Genomic DNA, 18,042 nt, shown 5'->3' with positions numbered 1-18,042 from the left:
ATATAAGAAAGTTAAATAAACTATAATTCTTTACTTCAAACAACCTATTTCTAATCAATTTTTTGAAAAATTTACTTTTCTTGGTTGTGTTACTCTTTCAGTAAACCGGCGATAGCTTGAATGTTAGAACGCTTGTAATACGAACATCTGTGGCTCTCTAAGAAACTCACAAAATGTATAATCGTCTGACATAACAAAGAACAATTCTTTACAATGAAAAATTTATATAAGAGAAAAAGAAACTGAATATTATATTCGTATATATAATATTTTTATATATTACATATATAGTAATATATACAACGTATAGCTATAAATAAAAGTATGGCAACAATACTTATTTTGTACAGTATTGTAATAAAAGTATACGTACAATTTTGTAAAAAATACAAACTTTGATTTAATTTCGTCGTTTCTTAATAAAATTACATATGTAATACCTTTGTTCGGAATAATATCGACTCTAGAATCAAAATATTTTCATTTGGTATTATTACTATTACAAAGTTTAATATCATTACTTGTGATATGTTTTGAAAATTCATTGATAAAAGTACTTACAAAGTTCACAATGGTTATATATTTAGAATAGTTCTAAAATCGATTCCTTTATCGACTTTATGATACTGAAAACTTACGTTTTATTAAAAAGTTCATTATCTACTTTTTAATATTTATTTCTATCGTACAACTATTTAATGATAATTCATTATCATTAAATAATCCATATATTTAAACTTTGGACCTGGAGGTAATATTTTACCAAAAACGATTGCATAACAAATCCCAATTTCTACAGATTCACCCAAAATTCTATAAGAAAATCTATTTTATGCTAATTCAGCCTCTTCATTCATCATATAAGGCAAGTAAGATCACTATTTTTCAATTATTATATCATATTATAATATTCGATTAATTAATCTCATACTATAATATACATAATATTCTTTGTAAAATAGTTCAAAATTATAATCATATTCATATTATCATTTAAATATAATGAATTAATTTAGTCATATCAAATGTTTATAGAATGTAAAAAATACACTTTTATAAAAAAATGAGTATAACTCAACGTTTGAAGCACATAAAAACGCACGTAACCATGTGTGGAATACATTCTATGAAATCAATTTCCAGGTAACAACAACAGCAGCGCGCCAATCGCGTGGCGAGGAATTCCATCTAGCGAGCATGAAGTGCCCTGATTGGCGCGCTGCTGTTACGTGATTTGGCTATATAAAGGAAGGGTTGGCATTGGATGAGCAATCTACAACCGACTCTTGTAACGGTTATATCGTTAGAAGTATTGAATTTTGAAGCGTTCTGTATTCAACATGCCGCCAAAAGTAAGTGGAAAAGCTGTGAAGAAAGCCGGTAAGGCTCAGAAAAACATAAGCAAAGCCGATAAAAAGAAGAAGAGGAGAAGGAAGGAAAGTTACGCTATCTATATCTACAAAGTGCTGAAACAGGTGCATCCTGATACTGGTATTTCTAGCAAGGCAATGAGCATCATGAACAGTTTTGTTAATGATGTTTTTGAACGTATTGCTGCTGAAGCATCAAGATTGGCGCATTATAATAAACGTTCTACAATTACCTCTCGGGAGATCCAAACTGCTGTGAGGCTACTGTTACCTGGTGAATTGGCTAAGCATGCAGTAAGCGAAGGTACTAAAGCAGTCACCAAGTATACCAGCTCCAAATAAGAAGATATATCTAAATTGATACAATAAACTGGCATTGAATTTTAAGATTGATAAGCAAAAGAAATGGTCCTTTTCAGGGCCACCAAATTATATTAATGTTGGAACATTGTTCGCATATAGTTAACCTAAGTTACACATATTTGTATATCCTTTGCAAAAAGTTTTTAAAATTCATTATGACTGTTTTGTAGTATGAAATAGGATGATGTCTTGAAAATGGCTTGAGAATGTTTCCATTCATACATACCTTAATTAATACCAAAAACTTAATACTTGTTATCGATGCAATAAGAATTTTTTATTATACGATGTTAGTTTATCATTCTAAAAATGCATAACTGAAATCTTACATAAATATGTTTTTAGTAAGCATAAAATATAGGAAACTGAAAAGACAAAAGCCTCAGAGACTATTAGATGTAAAATAAGTAAAATTTTTTTATTATCACATAATGTAATAAAAAATGAGGTGATCTGCATCATAAATATCAATACACGTAACTTTTATTAATGGAAAGAGACGTTATAATATTTATGACAACATTTGAGCACTTGTGGTTTCTTCGTATTTACACTTTATATTGTGTCTTAATAAAATCCTTTTCTCACGGAACAAAGTATTTCAGTCATTTTATATTTTAATTTTCCACGATTTATACGAATTTATGAAACGTTAGTTTATTATAAAAACAGTAGAAATTCTTTCTTACATACGAATTAAAACGTTTTGAATCGATCTAAGTTTCGTTATTAATTCTTGTCCATGAGGCTTGCTATACAATGTAGTTAAACACTTTGAAATTACGTCTTGGCACTTCGTTATTATTTTTCGTCTGCAATTCAATCAATTATTTTAACATTAATCGAATAGAAATTAAGTAACTGTCACATTTTGTCATAATTATTTTTATGATTATCTATTGATTTATTTTCATGACGCAGTAATGTACTTACTTAACGAAAGTATTGGTAATGTTCGAATGAGATATAAAGTAATTAACTAAATTTGCAGTCGATTCGATAAGGTGAAAATCATTTCCCTCGTTGAACCAAGTTCGAGTATCTTTGCCAATCATTCTGAAAACAAACATTATGCATTTATTTATTAAGTAAAATATAAAGAAATGGATTTATCAATAAACATATTCTACTTACTTGTAAATATCTAAGAGATCCTCCATTGATACTCCTAACTGTAAAAACCCAGATATAATTCCATTATTTGATACATTTAACTTACATGCTTTTATTTCTAACTGTTTTACTAGGAAGTCTGAAAAAATATAATACATCTTATAGTTTCATTTCATATTATATTTTCATTATATCATAATGGTGATAAAAGAGTTTTGTTATTACCAACTGGAAAACAGTGTGGTGATCCTGAATACTCCTGTCCCAAGGATATAATTTTGCTCATTAAAATAGTCATTTTATCTTCTGCTGTTGACGCATCTTTTAATTCTGTAAATATGTATTATCAAAACGTAAATACGAGATATTTTTTCATTCATATAAATGTATAAGGTAGAATGTTAATACCATTATTTATAATATTAGTCCAAATTTCCTGGATTAACATTGCATCTTGATGACCAGAACAATGAATTATAGATAATTTGCACTCCCACAATTGTAAAGGGTCCGCATATTCTTGGTACAACTACAATGAATGATTAACAGATATGAATCCTAAAAGTTCCATACAAATATCTTAATTCATAACATACATGGTTGGATCATACCTTTGTTATATCAAGTAACGAAAACTTTAATGCTCTAGATGCTTCATCGCTGAGTCTACCGCTTAAATGTTGGTTACAAATTGTATCTAATATCTACAATATGATGACAACATACAAATCATATTCTAAATAGATTTTGCCATAATATTTATAATCGCTTACCTGTTGTTGTATTCTAGCAACTTCTACTTTGTCTTCTAATTCACGTAAAAAAATGCCAAGGTATGGAGCGTATCCAGCCTGGTCACTTCTCATACAAACCACTGCTCGAGCTAAATATTCAACTCTCTGTGATAATGTTACATTTGATCTATATTTAAAGAAAAGAAAAGAAAATGAAAATAAAAAGTAGTTTCCTGAAATCAGGAAAAGAGGTGTAAATTTAATCAAAGTTATGTGCGTTATACGTACTCTTTAGTTGCTAAAGCATCCAATATTTTAGCTGCAGCAGCATGATTTTTATTTTTTTCATAAAATTGCCACAGCAAGTCTGGCGCATTGACTCGGGTAAGATAAGCTTCTAAAGAAGGTACTGCTAGAGCAACGAGTTCTCCATGAAGCCTTCTTTCTATCATCCAAGCATACACTGAAGCGTGGAGAATTTCACACTTAGAATGTAATGCGTCAGTTATGATGTCATGCAACTAAAAGATATAAATATTTATGTAAAAGATCCAGTAAATTTATTGGAAATAATATAATTTAAAAGGAAAGTATATTTTACTATTTCTTTTGCTGGTGTAACAGGCATAGTTGAGCCATTTTGTTGTGGAGGACCAGGTTTACTGGGTATGGTAGGTGTCAATGGATTAGAAATGCTTTGATTATAAAGATGATCCAATAACGTGGTGAATTCTTTATAAATCTCCAATCTATATACAAAAAATTATCTGAATAATTAGAATATGTGATATATTAAACATACAATTATTAAAATGTTATTTTATAATCAGTACCTTTTTATGTAAGCAAATCTTCCTTCTTGATCTTCGATTGGTTCATTATTTTTATAATAATGTAAGGCAGCATTATTAGGGTCTACTCTTTCTGCACAACAGAGACATAACTCGAGTACACCCGAATAAAATTGACAAGCGATAAATTGTTGGCATACTGCACTTAAATTTAGTCTGGGAGCAACTTCTTTGCAAAGCTAAGGATGTGAATGTAAACAGAGAGCATAAAATTGTACAAATAATGTTATACATAATATTAGAATGTTTACCTTTAAAGCAGATTGTAAATAGCATTCCTTCTCTTCTGGATTTGTACAACTTTTTGCTTTCAAAATTATTTCATTAGCCTACGATTTATAAAAATGTTAGCAATATATAAAAATAAAATCATGATTCTTTTAATTTTACTTCTTGTACCTTAGAACAAACAGCATCCTCACTTCTATATAAATTTGGACAAACTTCTCGTAATCTTTGACTAACAGCATCAACAGATGCATTATCTCCAAGATAACTGTAGATTTGTAAAAATTAGTACACTGGATTTTTATTATTTATTTAGTTCACTTACCTATCTATAAGATGAATGATCAATAATGAAGAAATTTCATGTCCAATTAAAATTAAATCTCGAAATGTAGCTGTAGAAAATTGATTAATTTGGTCCTATAAATTATTATAAATATTAATATAAAATTTTCAACTTAAAGAAAATTGTAATATTTGTAATATTTGTAATTGTAAAATTGTAATTGACTAACCTTTGATAAACAATTTACAATATTATTTAAATGGTTTTCACATAAAATTTTCCAAAGTTCTAACACTTCACAAGCATGAGTAATGAAAATTTTTAATGCAGCTAAAGAATTCCTTTCTTCGACTATTGGTTCTTGGTAATGACTAGGTATAGTTGTTTCAAATCCATCAGTTATTCTAGTAGTACCGTGTCTAAAAATCGATAAGTAGTTCAAATAAAATTTAATCATTTGTAAAGCTGTTGAAATAGTATATAGATACACACTGCTTAGTAATGTGGGTATTTTTATTGAGAAACGATCTTAATGCTTGCAGAAGACTTAGAATCCAGCTAACTTGTCTTGTTGAAATTGTACTAGAGATCTGAAATTATAATATGAGTAAAGATTAATATACAGAAACAAAAACAATGAAAAAAATTTATACCAATTTAAGTCACCTGAGTTTTGTTGTTTATAATTTCTTGTTTAATACAACGCATGTTCCATATTGGTCGAAGTATTCTTCCTACATACAGATATAAACCATTATGTTTTGCAGAAAATTGTTGCAGAGAAATGTCTGTATTAAGTCCAACTGGTGCATGAGGTCGAAATCCTTGAAGCCTTAAATCATAGTTTGGAACTCTTGGTGTCGATGTGCGCATATCTCCTATGACATTCATAAACTATATACAGAAAAACTTATAAAGAAAAATAAAACTTTCATATAAAATTAATGTAATACCTGTATTTATATTAGTAAAGTTAGTACCATGTACATCAATTGCAGGTCCAATGCTTGTCGTTCGTTGACTACCATATAAAAAGAATGCTCTTGTTGCCCATTCTGCCAACTATACAAATTATAATTAAATATTACTTTCTAATTTTACAAAACTTAATTTTTATAATTAAATTTTGATCTTAATTTTTAATCTGAATCAGGACCTCAGCATTTTGAGAACTTTCAAGCGTGGCTAAAATAAGACAAGTCGCACATGCTTGTTCCAATGATTGCGACTGAAAATATGCGCGAACGGCTTCTGTATCAGGACCACGTTGTTCTAATAGAAGCTGCTTTAAGATATCCATTGGACGAACTTGAACATAAATAATGGCACCCTGTAAGTAAAGAAATAAACAACTTGTAAATAACTATATCTAATAGATTTACAGACCTTTAATTAATTATATACCTGAGAAGTCAAAAAGATAAATTTTCGTGGTGCTTCCATGTGCTGCCTTACAAGAAGAGGAGGTTCTTCTTGTGTAATACTTTGTTTTTCAATACATATAGCTGGTTCCACAAGAATTTCTGCCATTGCCCATACGGGACTATCGAGGGATAAAGGACTTTGAGTTTCAGCTAAATAATTTGTGAATGGATAAGCATCATTACTTAAACATAAAGCAGTTTCTGTATCTCCACCGCAAACAAGAATTAATGTTCCTATAACAGATATATACTGCATAGTATATAAATTTTAATATTATGTCCTTAACAAAAAAATATTGAAATGTATACCTTTCCTATAATGTGCCATTTGTACTTTCCTTGGCCTCATTACTGTAGCATTAGCAGCATAACCTGGTGGCAATCTAACATGTATTAACTGCAGACCTTGAGGTCTTATTGTCGGATTAGCAACTGCAGTGCAACTGAAGTAAAAGCGTGTTCCAGTAGCTGCAACTACAACTAAGTTTAAATGTACTGATTCTGACTCTGTAATAGCTGATATGCTCACCAATGGTCGAAAATTATTACTATCCAGTGTTCTAAAAATGATAAATGTAATATGAATTATAATTTCAATTATTTAAAAATAGGTTTTGTATAAATATACATACTTAACAACATGAACAGCGTTTTGTACTAAGGAAGCTTGTGACAAAGACGCGACTTTGGACGCACCATTATTATCAATATCCCAAACTGTAATTGTTCCCTTATCACCGAGTGTGTATAAAATATTTCGTGAATCATCAACGGAAATTTGTATTATTGCTTCTTCTTCTGATAAAGCTATAGTGACAAATGATGGAACTAAAAATGATAATGGACCTTCAGAATGATTTATTTTTTTACAACGTTTCCCAAACCAGCTACTTTCTGCCTACATAACGAACAGATATTAAAGTGATTAATTATGATTTTTATATTGATTATTTTTATATACATATTTGTGTAGCAAAGTTTACCTGATAATATATTTCATAAAGGGATCCATTTCTACCACCAAGGAAAATTCTCCCACTATTAGTGTTAGCTATTGTTGTAATGCCAATCCCATCCGTAGCAACTGTGAAAATTGGTTCAGGAACTAGTTGCATTTCTGGTGAAGTGCCTAAATTGAAAATTGAAACAGTAAATAAGGTTTAGTAAATAAGGTAACAATAAGATTTAGAAAAGATGTAATCTTCAAGTAAAACTGAAACTGTAATATACCATCACTGGTTTCTGTTAATGTAACTCCAAGAATAGTTATTTCCACTGTAGTTGTAAGAATCAACAAATATTTTACATAAGATTGAAACACCCCTGCTTTGGGTTTTACTAAACCTACACTTATAATAGTTTCATTTAACCCATCAAAATATGCAACATCAGACCTAAAAACATATCATTATAAATATTAATTACTTAATTATGATACCTTGAGAAAATATTTTATAAACTTTAAATAAATTTTTACTCATTTTCATATGACCAAACATATATATCACTATCAATTGTAAGCCAAGCTTTTGAAATTTCTGTAAAAAGACCCATCATACAATGACATTGCATATCTAATCAAATATTAAGAAATTATATTTTTTATATAAGGAAGCAAACAAAACATGCATATTACGAATATTAAAGAATGATCAATTATATAAAAGGATACGATGAAAATGTTCCATTATCTCAGATGGCAAAGAAATTTTACTATATGCTTTCATTTGATTTATATTAGGAAAACATAATGACATCCCATTTAAATTTGGATAATCATGATCATCAAGACCACTAACAGTTGGTCCACCTAAAACAAAAAAGAGTTTCTTTATAGAACATAGAATAATAAAAAAATATGCAAGAGACAAGAGAACAACAAATTTACCTTGTACGTTATATCTCATAAGATTAATTAAGGATGGAAAGTTGCTATCAGCTGTAATGTGTATATCAACCACTTTCCCTGCCATTTCTAAGGCATCTAAGTGTATTTTAAGCGGTTCCATTTCAGTGAGGGTCATGTTTGTACGGTACAGGGAAAAATTAAATATTAAATACACACAGAACTAAATTCAAACAAAAAGATAGAAATAAGATAATAGTAAGGGTATTAACAAGTTTTAACGTGAATTATTATTATATAATTATTATCAACTAATATCATTATCCTTATGTACTTATAAATAATTATCTGACTTTTTCGTCTAAACATCCTGTGATTAAAGGTTAGACTTATTTATTTATCTAAACATTGAATAATATTGAAAATAATAGGATCTACTGTATTGTTTTTTAAAAACATAATTGCATCTTAAAAATAAAAACGTATTCATTTTACTTAAGAAACACTTACTACAATTTATTAGAACTATTTTTATATTTTTAATGACATTCACGAGGCTTATGCCGCTCGCGCCACACAGGTAAATTTTAAGTTGTATTATCATACAAACTATATACGCATACGCGAAACTAATGAATCTTATTGGCTTGAATTTATCTGGTACATAGGAGATAAATATGTTTGAATTCAAATTGAATCTCTTTATGCATTAAACAATTTACGCTTAAAATAGGAATATACTAAATATAAAATATAACTTATCTTTTTTTATGATTCAGTACTTTTAGTACATAATACAATAATAATAATTATATTTTATTTTCTAAATTATTACATATAATGAAAATCTTGCCATCTACAATCTTTTTCCTAATATTTCTCATTTCACCGATTTTTCTTGGTGCCACTGGTAAAAGATTTATCAGATATGTTTCATATTAATAATTTAATATATTGTTAATACTTTTATTGCAGATAATGTAATGAATGCAATGCAAAACCTTTACTGCAATCTTGGATTAAAACTTGATAATTCATGTCCCATTGATGGTGGCTGGACATTTTGGAGTCCATGGGGTTCTTGTTCTGGGAAATGTGGATTTAAAGGAAAAAGAATGAGACGACGTACTTGTGATAATCCTGTGCCTTCAAATAATGGAGCCCCTTGTATTGGTCCTAGTTATCAAATTGAAAATTGTCAAATTACTGGTACAACCTAAAGTAATAGAATATCAATATAATTTTACATGTAATTTAATGTAATAAATATTTTTTTAGGATGCATGATGAATGATTACGAAACAGTTGTAAATGCTCATCCTATACGTAAAGGAGAATTGAAAATTGTAAAGAAATTTCATAAAAAATTACCAGCTTTAATAGAATTATGTTTTCTTGTCGATTGTACATTTTCTGTTGTAGAAAAGATTCTTGGAAAAAATGTGGTAATAAACAATAGAATTTGTAGTTATTTAAAGAACAATCTAAAAATAATATTTTTATATACCTTCTATAAAGATGCTTTACTGGAATGCTATGAATTGTGTTAAATATGATATTGGATGTCCAAGTAAATAAATAATTAAATACATATGAATATTTACATAAATGTATGAATGCATGTGAATAATAAAACATTTTCAGACTCTGGTGGTTGGAGTGTTTGGGGAGTTTGGTCGGTATGTACTGCAACTTGTGGCAAAGGACAAAAATATCGTACAAGAATTTGTAATAGTCCAACTCCTTCAAATTTTAAATTAATGTGTAGTGGTTTGGCATTTGAAATGAAAAGCTGTGTGGGGATTAACTGCAGGAAACTCTCAGGTATAAATTCCCAAGGTCTGAGTGTTAATTTATATGGAATATAATTTCTAAATTATATATTATCTCATTGTTTTCAATAGGGAGTACTTGGAGTAATTGGAATGAATGGAGCACATGTAGTGTAAAATGTGGTAGTGGAGTTCAAACCAGAAAACGCTTATGTTCAGAAACGCAAAATTTGCAAGGAACTTCATGTAAAGGTCCATCCAAAGATATAAAAGGCTGTATAATTAATAATTGTTCTAGTAAGAATGTTATTTTATATAAATACAATATTGTACATTTTCTAGAAATAACTTGTACAATCTGTAAAAATGATTTTATAATTATCAATTTTTATTAGTAAATGGAATGTGGTCAACATGGATGGTTTGGTCACCTTGTACTTCAAGTTGTGGGATTGGTACACAATTGAGAAATCGAATGTGTACCAATCCTTCTCCGAGTGGTAATGGTACATCTTGTGTTGGTTCAGCTTCTGAAGTTCGCCAGTGTTTTACTAAACCATGTATAAATAAATTACATGAAGTAGTACACTTTACTGAAAGGAGTAGTCTTCAGTATGACAAAACTGGAAGACCTTCACGGTTGCTTCATATGTATCTAAGGTTTTTACCACTGTCTCCTTTTGGTATGATTATTTATCGTTTTGAAAAGGATTGTAAAGGATCGATGTGTGACTTCGTAAAATTGTTTCTTCAAAATGGGAAGATAGTACTTTTATCTCAAATTGCTGACTGTACATTAGCTTTAATTCATGAGACCAAATTGGAAGTAAGAAATGTTCTATTTTATACATTAATTGTTTTGTATTTGATTTATGTTGTTTTTTAGATTGGACAATGGCATGTAATATTAATTGCAATATATGGGACACATGGAGTATTACGTATTGATGATGGTTTTCATAAAGTTACTTCTTTTTCATGCATTCCAATTTCATATGACTTGGATCATGCAATGGAAGTCGGAGGATTTCAAGGACAAATTCAAGAACTAACAATTAATTTTGCACTTGTTCAACTCCATATATCAAAAGTTATTCATATTTATTCAGTTCTGCAATATTAAGTGAATAAATATATTTTAAATATAAAATATCATTTAGGATAATCACAGTACAAAATATGTAAATCTTTTATCCAGTAGTAACAATGTTCGATATTTGATGGGAGATGACAATGAAGGTTTTATTAACATTGGTTTAACAGATTCAGTTGCAGTATCATGTCCAGAAAGTATAGAATATTGGCAAGTAAGAAATTAACAATTGCTATTTAATCAATAATATTTTCAAAGCTATTATTTAATAATAATTTTATAATCATTATAATTTAGATTATAATTGCTATAAAAATAGAGAGCCTGAATGGACTTATAGCAACAATACCAGGTGATTTCTTCAATAAATATATCTTATTATTGTTAGAAGAGGGAAAAGTAAAGCTGAAATTTTATCAAGGAGAAACTTCTACTGCAATTGAAAGTATGGAACATATTTTAATAGGAGAATGGTTTGAAATAGTAATAGCTCATGATGGTAAAAACATATATATGCAAATTAATGGAAATGAAAAGAGATATGTACCTTTAACTTTGTCAAAGACAATAATTACATCAAGAACTGACATATTCTTAGGAGCTATACGTGATGATATGAGAGTAAATAACTTTATTTAAAAGAAAAAATCTGTTTCATATATGAAATTCACAATTTTTTATAATAGGGGAAGATATGTTCTAACTGTGTAGACATACCACAAATAAGTTTTACTCTTGGATATCTCAACATAAATGGAAAAGAAATAGATCTTATATCATTACCAGTTCTAGAAATAAGTAGCAACCGATTTTCTAGCCGTACTATTAGTATATCTGGTAATAATTCTTAATATAGTATTATAAAGATATCTAAAACTCAATAATATAATTCCACATAATAATATTTTAGATTATTATGAAGAAATACCATTACTCTTAGGTCAAGAACTTAAATTATCATGTGTCTATAATACAATTCCTCTTGAAAAAGAACACACATTTTCTAAACAGACATATGTTCTATGGTTGATAATGGATAAATTATTAAAATCTTATGGAAACAAGTAAATATGTCAAATTCACTATTGTACTTTTTATATTCATTTTGTAATATTTAATTTTCCATCAAGCAATGATTTTTTCAATCTGAAAGATGATGGACGAGTTAGTACCGTTAGTATTGCAAGCTATATAACTCGTGATACAATAGAAAACTTTTATTCGTGTCATATTTATCATCATAGAAATAAATCAAATAAAGATTTAGGTCCAACTCTCTTTACATTTGGTATTACTGTGATGAACAAAAGTGAAGGTAATACAGTCGTTTTTAAATAAAATAATTTATTTATGTTTTGTAAAAAACTTTGATCTCTTAGAATTTGAAAGTACAATTTGGAAACAATGGAGTCTTATCTGTAAAGTTGTGATCATGTGTTTCATATTCTTGATAATTTGGTGTTTATTAGAAATATTTCAGGATGCTCGAAATGGGTAATTAATTAATGAACTATTTTACAAAACTAGAAGTTAGAACTGAAATAAAATAAAGCATATGATATTTTAGGCATGGTTTTTATAGACTTCCACAAATGCTTAACATCAATCCCACATCCACTATAAATTTCATCTTATCTAAGAATGGTGTAACATTACTTGGTAGTCAGCAAGCTGCAAATGAAGTTGTATCAAGAATTTTAGAAGATAACTGAGCTTTTTAATTAGACAAAGGACAAGAAGTAATATTAATAATATAATTAACATATTAGTACACTAATAACTTATTTTGTAATACAGAATTTATAAAAAACAGAAGTATTAATTAGTGGATTAATAAAATTCCCATATTCTTTTAATGTTATTACAAAACACATTTATATAAATCTCTAATTGTAACAGTAGACATAACTACTTTCAACAATATTGAAGGTAATATCAATATTCTCTAAGTCACAGTAGTATGAAATAATACGACTTTTGTAGGAAAATATTTAGATGCTACAAATTAATATAAAAAATATATTTATACAAGTATTGTCTTACAGTGATGGCAGCTTATATTTACAGTTTAAAGACAATATAGCAAAAAATGTTGCAAGTGTCAATTATTTAATATAAGACAAAACAGCCAATATATGAATCTTTACCAAAAAATCATAAATTTATTTCACGCTTTGTATTGTTTACGTGAATTGATGTTCGTTCAGGTAATTCCGAATAAATGCTGTTTTATAATAAAATAAGGCAAGCAAGTACCCCTGTTAACATAACGTTAAAACTTACAATAATATTAAAAAATATAAGATAATATATAAATACATTACACAGGACGTATAGCTACATCTTTTTTTATATTTCAACTAATTATGAGAATATAATTATTCAATTTGTTTCTCAGGATTCACTATTACCATTACTAATCACAGAAGAATGTTGTGTTAATTGAGACAATTCAAAATGCAATTTTGTATCTTCATCTATACTGAGTCCTCAGTTAGTTATTAGCTATTTCATAATTTAGTAATGGTGGCTTTGCTTTAATGCCTAATGTTGTAGGTCTTTTACTAGGATTTTCATCTAACATCATGTTCAACAAATTGTACTAAAAATAAGATGTTTGCAATTGATATTTTAGCCAAAACAGAAATTAAGATTATTTAAGGATACACTATATGATTTCCTTACCTCGGCCGGATAATCGTTACTGAAATCTTTTGGAAACACTGACTTTCTTAAGTTTATAAGGGCAACAATTCTTTCCATTTCAGTAACAAATGGAATGAGGAGTTCAAATAAAATAATTCCTAAAGAATAGATATCGACCTTATAATTATAGCCCTGACCATTTATTTGTTCAGGAGACATATAAAGATGAGTACCGACATATGCGGTATGTAAATTATTTCTAAATGTAACGTCTTCGTTCTCTGAAGGAGTATGAGCTTCATTGTAACCTTCTGTTATTGCAGTTACAAGGCCAAAATCTCCAACTTTTATTTTATTATCGAAAGAGAAAAATATATTTGAAGGCTGAAATTCATTTCGTTTAAGACAACAATTTTTACTTTCGCGGAATAAAATATTATTTCAGATTACCTTCAAATCACGATGAATAAGTCCTTGTAAGTGAACATATTCCACAGCATCAACTATTTGCTGAAATATGTTTAATACACGACGATAATCTCGTATTGACTGCATTTTTAGCCATTCTCTGAGACTTAACCTTTGGCACAATTGCATTTGTATGTAAAGGAACATTTTTGGAGATTTACGTGTATTCGACTTATTATTCAGATCTAAAGAAAATGATCTTTGGCGTTTTTTCTTCTCTTCTTTTCCTGGCACTCTACTGCCAGTGTCTTTGAATATAATGCTTTCAGAATATGAACGATTAGTAGCTTTTGACTTTACTTTTTCAACTCTGTTACTGGAATGAGATGAACTAGAACTCTTAGTAGTAGAGTTACTGATACTAACAAGATTTTCATCCTGACTTTCTGATTGGGATTTTACAAACACAATAAAGGAATCGTCATTCGAATCATTATTCAATTCATAGGCCTCACAAGCACTATCTATCGATGATTGATCAGTCTGATTGACATTAATGCAAACAGAATTATTCATTTTTGTTTCCATATGAATTTCTTCTGAAGTAAAATCTAAGTTTGGCGATGTAATCTTGTTTATCCACTGAGGATCATGTTTTTCTTGCCATCCTAAGGGTGGGCACTCGAGCCATGCATTAAAGTACCTTACAATATTTTGATGATCCAATTTAGCCAATGCTTTTACTTCTCGCATTACACGTTCTCTTGAATATGTACTGTTGAACAAAACAAAGGAAGAGCTTGTAAATTTGGTTGTACTTATTTTTCATGTTTGACTGTACTGTATCAAATCACACTGTAGAATTTTATACCTGTTTGGTAGAGCAATCCTTTTAATAGCATAATTGCAATCATCTATTTTATTTTTTGCCTCAAAAACAACACCATAACCACCTTTTCCCAAACAATCCACTGGTTCAAAATCTGTGAGATAACGTGATTTAAAATTATCGATTTCCTTTTCATCAGTAGGTTGGTTATTTTTATTTGTCTCTATATGTCTTTCAACTATTAAAGGCTAAAATTCCATATAAATATAAATATTTTTAATTCATGTTCAAGATTAATATTTTTAAACTTTATAATATTAAAAAGATTTATAATATTCTTTACCGGAAACGCTGCATCTTTAGCAACTGTTGTAGCATTTAATAGACGTTGTGTCAACATAAAATTTAATAAAATCGCAGTAGTAATAGATATTATTAAAACTTCCTTCCTATTGAAAAGATTTTAGGTTAAGAATTAATATTTTATACCTTTTTTATTTCATTTTACATACCACCAATACCATAATGATACAATAATAATTTGAACAGGAGTATCCTCATCCTCTCCTTGAGTATTATTTTCCTTAAACGATTTCCGTTCTTCTTTGATAACCATCAAATTTGAAGTAGTATGATTACATTGTTTGTTATTGTCCAATTCTAACTGATCTGTTGAATACAAATAAAATCCATTTCCTAAAAAAAATTTGTATCAAAGAAATTAATGCCAAATATTGAAAGTATGAGTCTGTTTTTTACTATTAACAAAATCTTAATATTTTATATGTATATACCATTTACATATTCCGAATTATATAAAACTGATAATGCAGTGATGCTTTGGGCATCAGTTATTTCAAATAATACATCATCTTCCTTATTATTGTTTATTGAATGATCTGAAAGAGCTTGTTTAATTACATTATCTGAGATATATTATGTTCTACCATAATATTATACTTGTAGACATATTTAATGAAAGATAAAACCAAGCTCTCATACCAATAGCAGGGTGAGGTTGCCATGGATATTTCGTATGCTGCATATACCTTGGTGATGCATCTAATGATTTATAGAGTTCTGTATTTTCTTGTACATATAACTGCCTGTTGTGCATGCCCAAATAAAGTGCTGGACTAGCTGAAAAATCTGTACTCCAAAACCGTTGTGTACTATCAAATAAATTAATTTCCTTTAAATTTTTATACCCATTGCCTTTTGTACTTGCATCTTCACGCCATATAGTAACAACTGGAGAATCAAACTAACAATACCAATATATGTAATCAGTACAGCTTAGCAAATATATTTTATTCCTATAATTAATTAAATTACCTTATATTGCCACAATTTCACGGTAGGGTCATTCTTATTAACAGCCCAAACCAAACCATCAGGTACAGTAACTTTAATTTCAATATCTAAACTATGAGGTGTTACTTTATTTTGGCAATACATATCAGAATAAGGAACAAGTACTAAGTCATGTTGCCCTACACTGAAGTTCCATCTATTCCAATGTAAATTCATTTAATATAATATTTTTCATTAACAACATTTGATGAATTTTATATTTTATGAAATTTACCTCTCAATACCAGTACGAGGTTCAACTGCTCTTACAGTTTGTTGAAATCTTTGAACAATGATCACTTCTTGTTTGATATATGTTTCTCCATCTGTGATGTTAATACAACCACTGATACCACATTCATATAAAATTTTCCCTGTTATGCTTGAAACACCTAGTAAGAATACATATTTCATTTTTCTCTTCTATGTTTTATATATTACTAATTATTTATTTATAGATACATATTAGCAATATTTACCATATGATTTTACTTCTCTACCACCCGAGAATATTAGATCATCAGAGTAACGGAAAGATGAATGCAACAACTGGCTTGCAGATACTGGTACTGCTTCTAAACTTTCTTCATCAAATTGATACAATCCACCGCTTAAAGATGGAATTAGACGAACCCATTTTCCATTATTATTAAGCTATAACAAAAAGAAAGTTTAATATTTCTCCATAATATTAAAAATGTAAAATATATTCAATATTTATTTACTTCTCTATGATGAATATTTGATGATAGCATAGGTTCATTAAATTCTAATGTCCATTGTTTCTCCCCAAGATTGTTAGCATCTAAGGCAGATATCTTCCCATCCAACGTACTTACAAATAACAAACTGCAAAAAAAATATAAAAAATTATATTTTATTACATTGAATACATAATATGATGCTTTATCTACAAATATAATAAAATAAAATAAAAATAAAATTATGTAATAGAATGTAGTACAATATTCAGAATATAATTCTCCTTTATATAACATAAAATTCTCTTTTTTGATTGATTGTGTTTATTTTACATGACATATTTTACAAAGTTTCAATAATTAATAAAAATAATAATTTATTCTATAAATAAAGTATTTTTAAAAGTGATACAGTAAAGTATAATAAAGCTTCTACGTCTTCTTACAAGTGTAAAAAGTAATTCGCAGTAAAATTTCATGGTACCTAATAAGCATATACATTTTTTAATCATTTCAGGTATTTGTTCATACAAACACTCCATAATATAATAAATACCTTAATGGGCTGGTGTACAACAATTAAACGGTGTTATCATTCATTTTGATTCAAGTAATGTTGGTCAAATTACAAATATGCGTAACAGGTACATTGAATTCAACATTAAATATGTGCACAAAGCAATTTGTATTTATTTACCTGCGAGATGATTTCTGCTCACAAAACGTTAACTGTTTGATATCGCCGCTATCGATGAATGGAAATCTGAATGAAATTATACATAACAAATGAAGTGTTAGTCTCCATAAGTGTGTAAAAGACATCTTTTAAGTTCGAAGCGATTGATTAACTAAACACATTTTGCTCTGACATTTACGCTAAAATATAATACGTATAATATTTTTATCGAATATTACGATAAAAATAAGCCAGATATTGCTCGTTCAACATACAACAACGAATCATGGTAAACTGATAAATCGCAAAAAACATAAGTTCTAGCGCCATCTCACCTGTGCATACGTGC

General features: G+C 28.6%; 4 protein-coding genes across 6 annotated transcripts; 2 read left to right on the top strand and 2 right to left on the bottom strand.

Annotated features, from left to right (window-relative positions):
- The first annotated feature begins 1,256 nt into the window (after nucleotides 1-1,256).
- On the top strand, nucleotides 1,257-2,320 carry LOC117233847 (histone H2B-like). The gene has a single exon (XM_033494472.1). It carries the CDS (start codon nucleotides 1,341-1,343, stop codon nucleotides 1,710-1,712), a length of 372 nt encoding a protein of 123 aa, XP_033350363.1. The 5' UTR covers nucleotides 1,257-1,340; the 3' UTR covers nucleotides 1,713-2,320.
- On the bottom strand, nucleotides 2,197-8,814 carry LOC117233840 (nuclear pore complex protein Nup154). The gene is made up of 27 exons (XM_033494459.1): nucleotides 8,726-8,814; nucleotides 8,258-8,438; nucleotides 8,042-8,179; nucleotides 7,847-7,943; nucleotides 7,600-7,763; nucleotides 7,353-7,498; nucleotides 7,002-7,267; nucleotides 6,679-6,929; nucleotides 6,350-6,603; nucleotides 6,102-6,275; nucleotides 5,899-6,007; nucleotides 5,612-5,823; nucleotides 5,438-5,535; nucleotides 5,175-5,364; nucleotides 4,985-5,079; nucleotides 4,831-4,927; nucleotides 4,683-4,760; nucleotides 4,414-4,610; nucleotides 4,182-4,329; nucleotides 3,869-4,101; nucleotides 3,620-3,767; nucleotides 3,458-3,550; nucleotides 3,255-3,375; nucleotides 3,072-3,176; nucleotides 2,868-2,985; nucleotides 2,667-2,789; nucleotides 2,197-2,545 (listed from the first exon to the last, which is right to left on the bottom strand). The coding sequence occupies exons 2-27, from the start codon at nucleotides 8,391-8,393 to the stop codon at nucleotides 2,419-2,421; spliced, it is 3,918 nt and encodes a 1,305-aa protein (XP_033350350.1). The 5' UTR covers nucleotides 8,394-8,438; nucleotides 8,726-8,814; the 3' UTR covers nucleotides 2,197-2,418.
- Nucleotides 8,815-9,034: 220 nt separating this feature from the next.
- Nucleotides 9,035-12,958, top strand: LOC117233926. 2 transcript variants are annotated; one of them, XM_033494666.1, is made up of 15 exons: nucleotides 9,035-9,125; nucleotides 9,191-9,424; nucleotides 9,494-9,660; nucleotides 9,734-9,785; nucleotides 9,860-10,054; nucleotides 10,120-10,284; nucleotides 10,383-10,813; nucleotides 10,874-11,077; nucleotides 11,148-11,294; nucleotides 11,378-11,701; nucleotides 11,767-11,917; nucleotides 11,991-12,144; nucleotides 12,211-12,395; nucleotides 12,460-12,574; nucleotides 12,648-12,958. In XM_033494666.1, the coding sequence occupies exons 1-15, from the start codon at nucleotides 9,056-9,058 to the stop codon at nucleotides 12,790-12,792; spliced, it is 2,739 nt and encodes a 912-aa protein (XP_033350557.1). In that variant the 5' UTR covers nucleotides 9,035-9,055; the 3' UTR covers nucleotides 12,793-12,958. The 2 variants fall into 2 exon arrangements, with proteins under 2 accessions (XP_033350557.1, XP_033350556.1); XM_033494665.1 differs by having other exon boundaries at nucleotides 9,860-10,039; nucleotides 11,991-12,752.
- A 127-nt stretch (nucleotides 12,959-13,085) lies between these two features.
- On the bottom strand, nucleotides 13,086-18,022 carry LOC117233925 (eukaryotic translation initiation factor 2-alpha kinase). 2 transcript variants are annotated; one of them, XR_004493450.1, is made up of 14 exons: nucleotides 17,715-18,022; nucleotides 17,042-17,165; nucleotides 16,796-16,970; nucleotides 16,552-16,708; nucleotides 16,299-16,473; nucleotides 15,966-16,227; nucleotides 15,758-15,862; nucleotides 15,476-15,659; nucleotides 15,307-15,412; nucleotides 15,006-15,211; nucleotides 14,177-14,909; nucleotides 13,766-14,110; nucleotides 13,492-13,682; nucleotides 13,086-13,338 (listed from the first exon to the last, which is right to left on the bottom strand). XR_004493450.1 is itself a non-coding variant. In XM_033494664.1 (13 exons), exons 1-13 carry the CDS (start codon nucleotides 17,837-17,839, stop codon nucleotides 13,575-13,577), a joined length of 2,805 nt encoding a protein of 934 aa, XP_033350555.1. In that variant the 5' UTR covers nucleotides 17,840-18,022; the 3' UTR covers nucleotides 13,086-13,574. The 2 variants fall into 2 exon arrangements, 1 of the variants encoding a protein (XP_033350555.1); XM_033494664.1 differs by having other exon boundaries at nucleotides 13,086-13,682.
- Nucleotides 18,023-18,042: the final 20 nt, after the last annotated feature.

Source organism: Bombus vosnesenskii, unplaced genomic scaffold, assembly GCF_011952255.1.
Source record: "Bombus vosnesenskii isolate JDL3184/JDL3185 unplaced genomic scaffold, Bvos_JDL3184-5_v1.1 scf7180000013299, whole genome shotgun sequence".
Classification (NCBI taxonomy): Eukaryota; Metazoa; Arthropoda; class Insecta; order Hymenoptera; family Apidae; genus Bombus; species Bombus vosnesenskii.
This window is presented reverse-complemented; position numbering and strand designations above follow the sequence as displayed.

Bases quoted from the DNA above. Each gene is read 5' to 3' on its own strand.
- LOC117233847 (XM_033494472.1), top strand. From the start codon at position 1,341: ATGCCGCCAAAAGTAAGTGGAAAAGCTGTGAAGAAAGCCGGTAAGGCT.
- LOC117233840 (XM_033494459.1), bottom strand. From the start codon at position 8,393: ATGACCCTCACTGAAATGGAACCGCTTAAAATACACTTAGATGCCTTA. The intron at 7,944-8,041 runs GTATCCTTTTAT...ATATTTGATTAG, and splicing joins GATAATGGAACATTTTCATC to ATATGCAATGTCATTGTATG. The intron at 7,499-7,599 runs GTATATTACAGT...TTTTCAATTTAG, and splicing joins ATTAACAGAAACCAGTGATG to GCACTTCACCAGAAATGCAA.
- LOC117233926 (XM_033494666.1), top strand. From the start codon at position 9,056: ATGAAAATCTTGCCATCTACAATCTTTTTCCTAATATTTCTCATTTCA. The intron at 11,295-11,377 runs GTAAGAAATTAA...ATTATAATTTAG, and splicing joins AAAGTATAGAATATTGGCAA to ATTATAATTGCTATAAAAAT. The intron at 11,918-11,990 runs GTAATAATTCTT...ATAATATTTTAG, and splicing joins CCGTACTATTAGTATATCTG to ATTATTATGAAGAAATACCA.
- LOC117233925 (XM_033494664.1), bottom strand. From the start codon at position 17,839: ATGTCTTTTACACACTTATGGAGACTAACACTTCATTTGTTATGTATA. The intron at 16,971-17,041 runs GTAAATAAATAT...TTTTTGTTATAG, and splicing joins CAAATATTCATCATAGAGAA to CTTAATAATAATGGAAAATG. The intron at 15,660-15,757 runs GTATATACATAT...AATTTTTTTTAG, and splicing joins TAATTCGGAATATGTAAATG to GAAATGGATTTTATTTGTAT.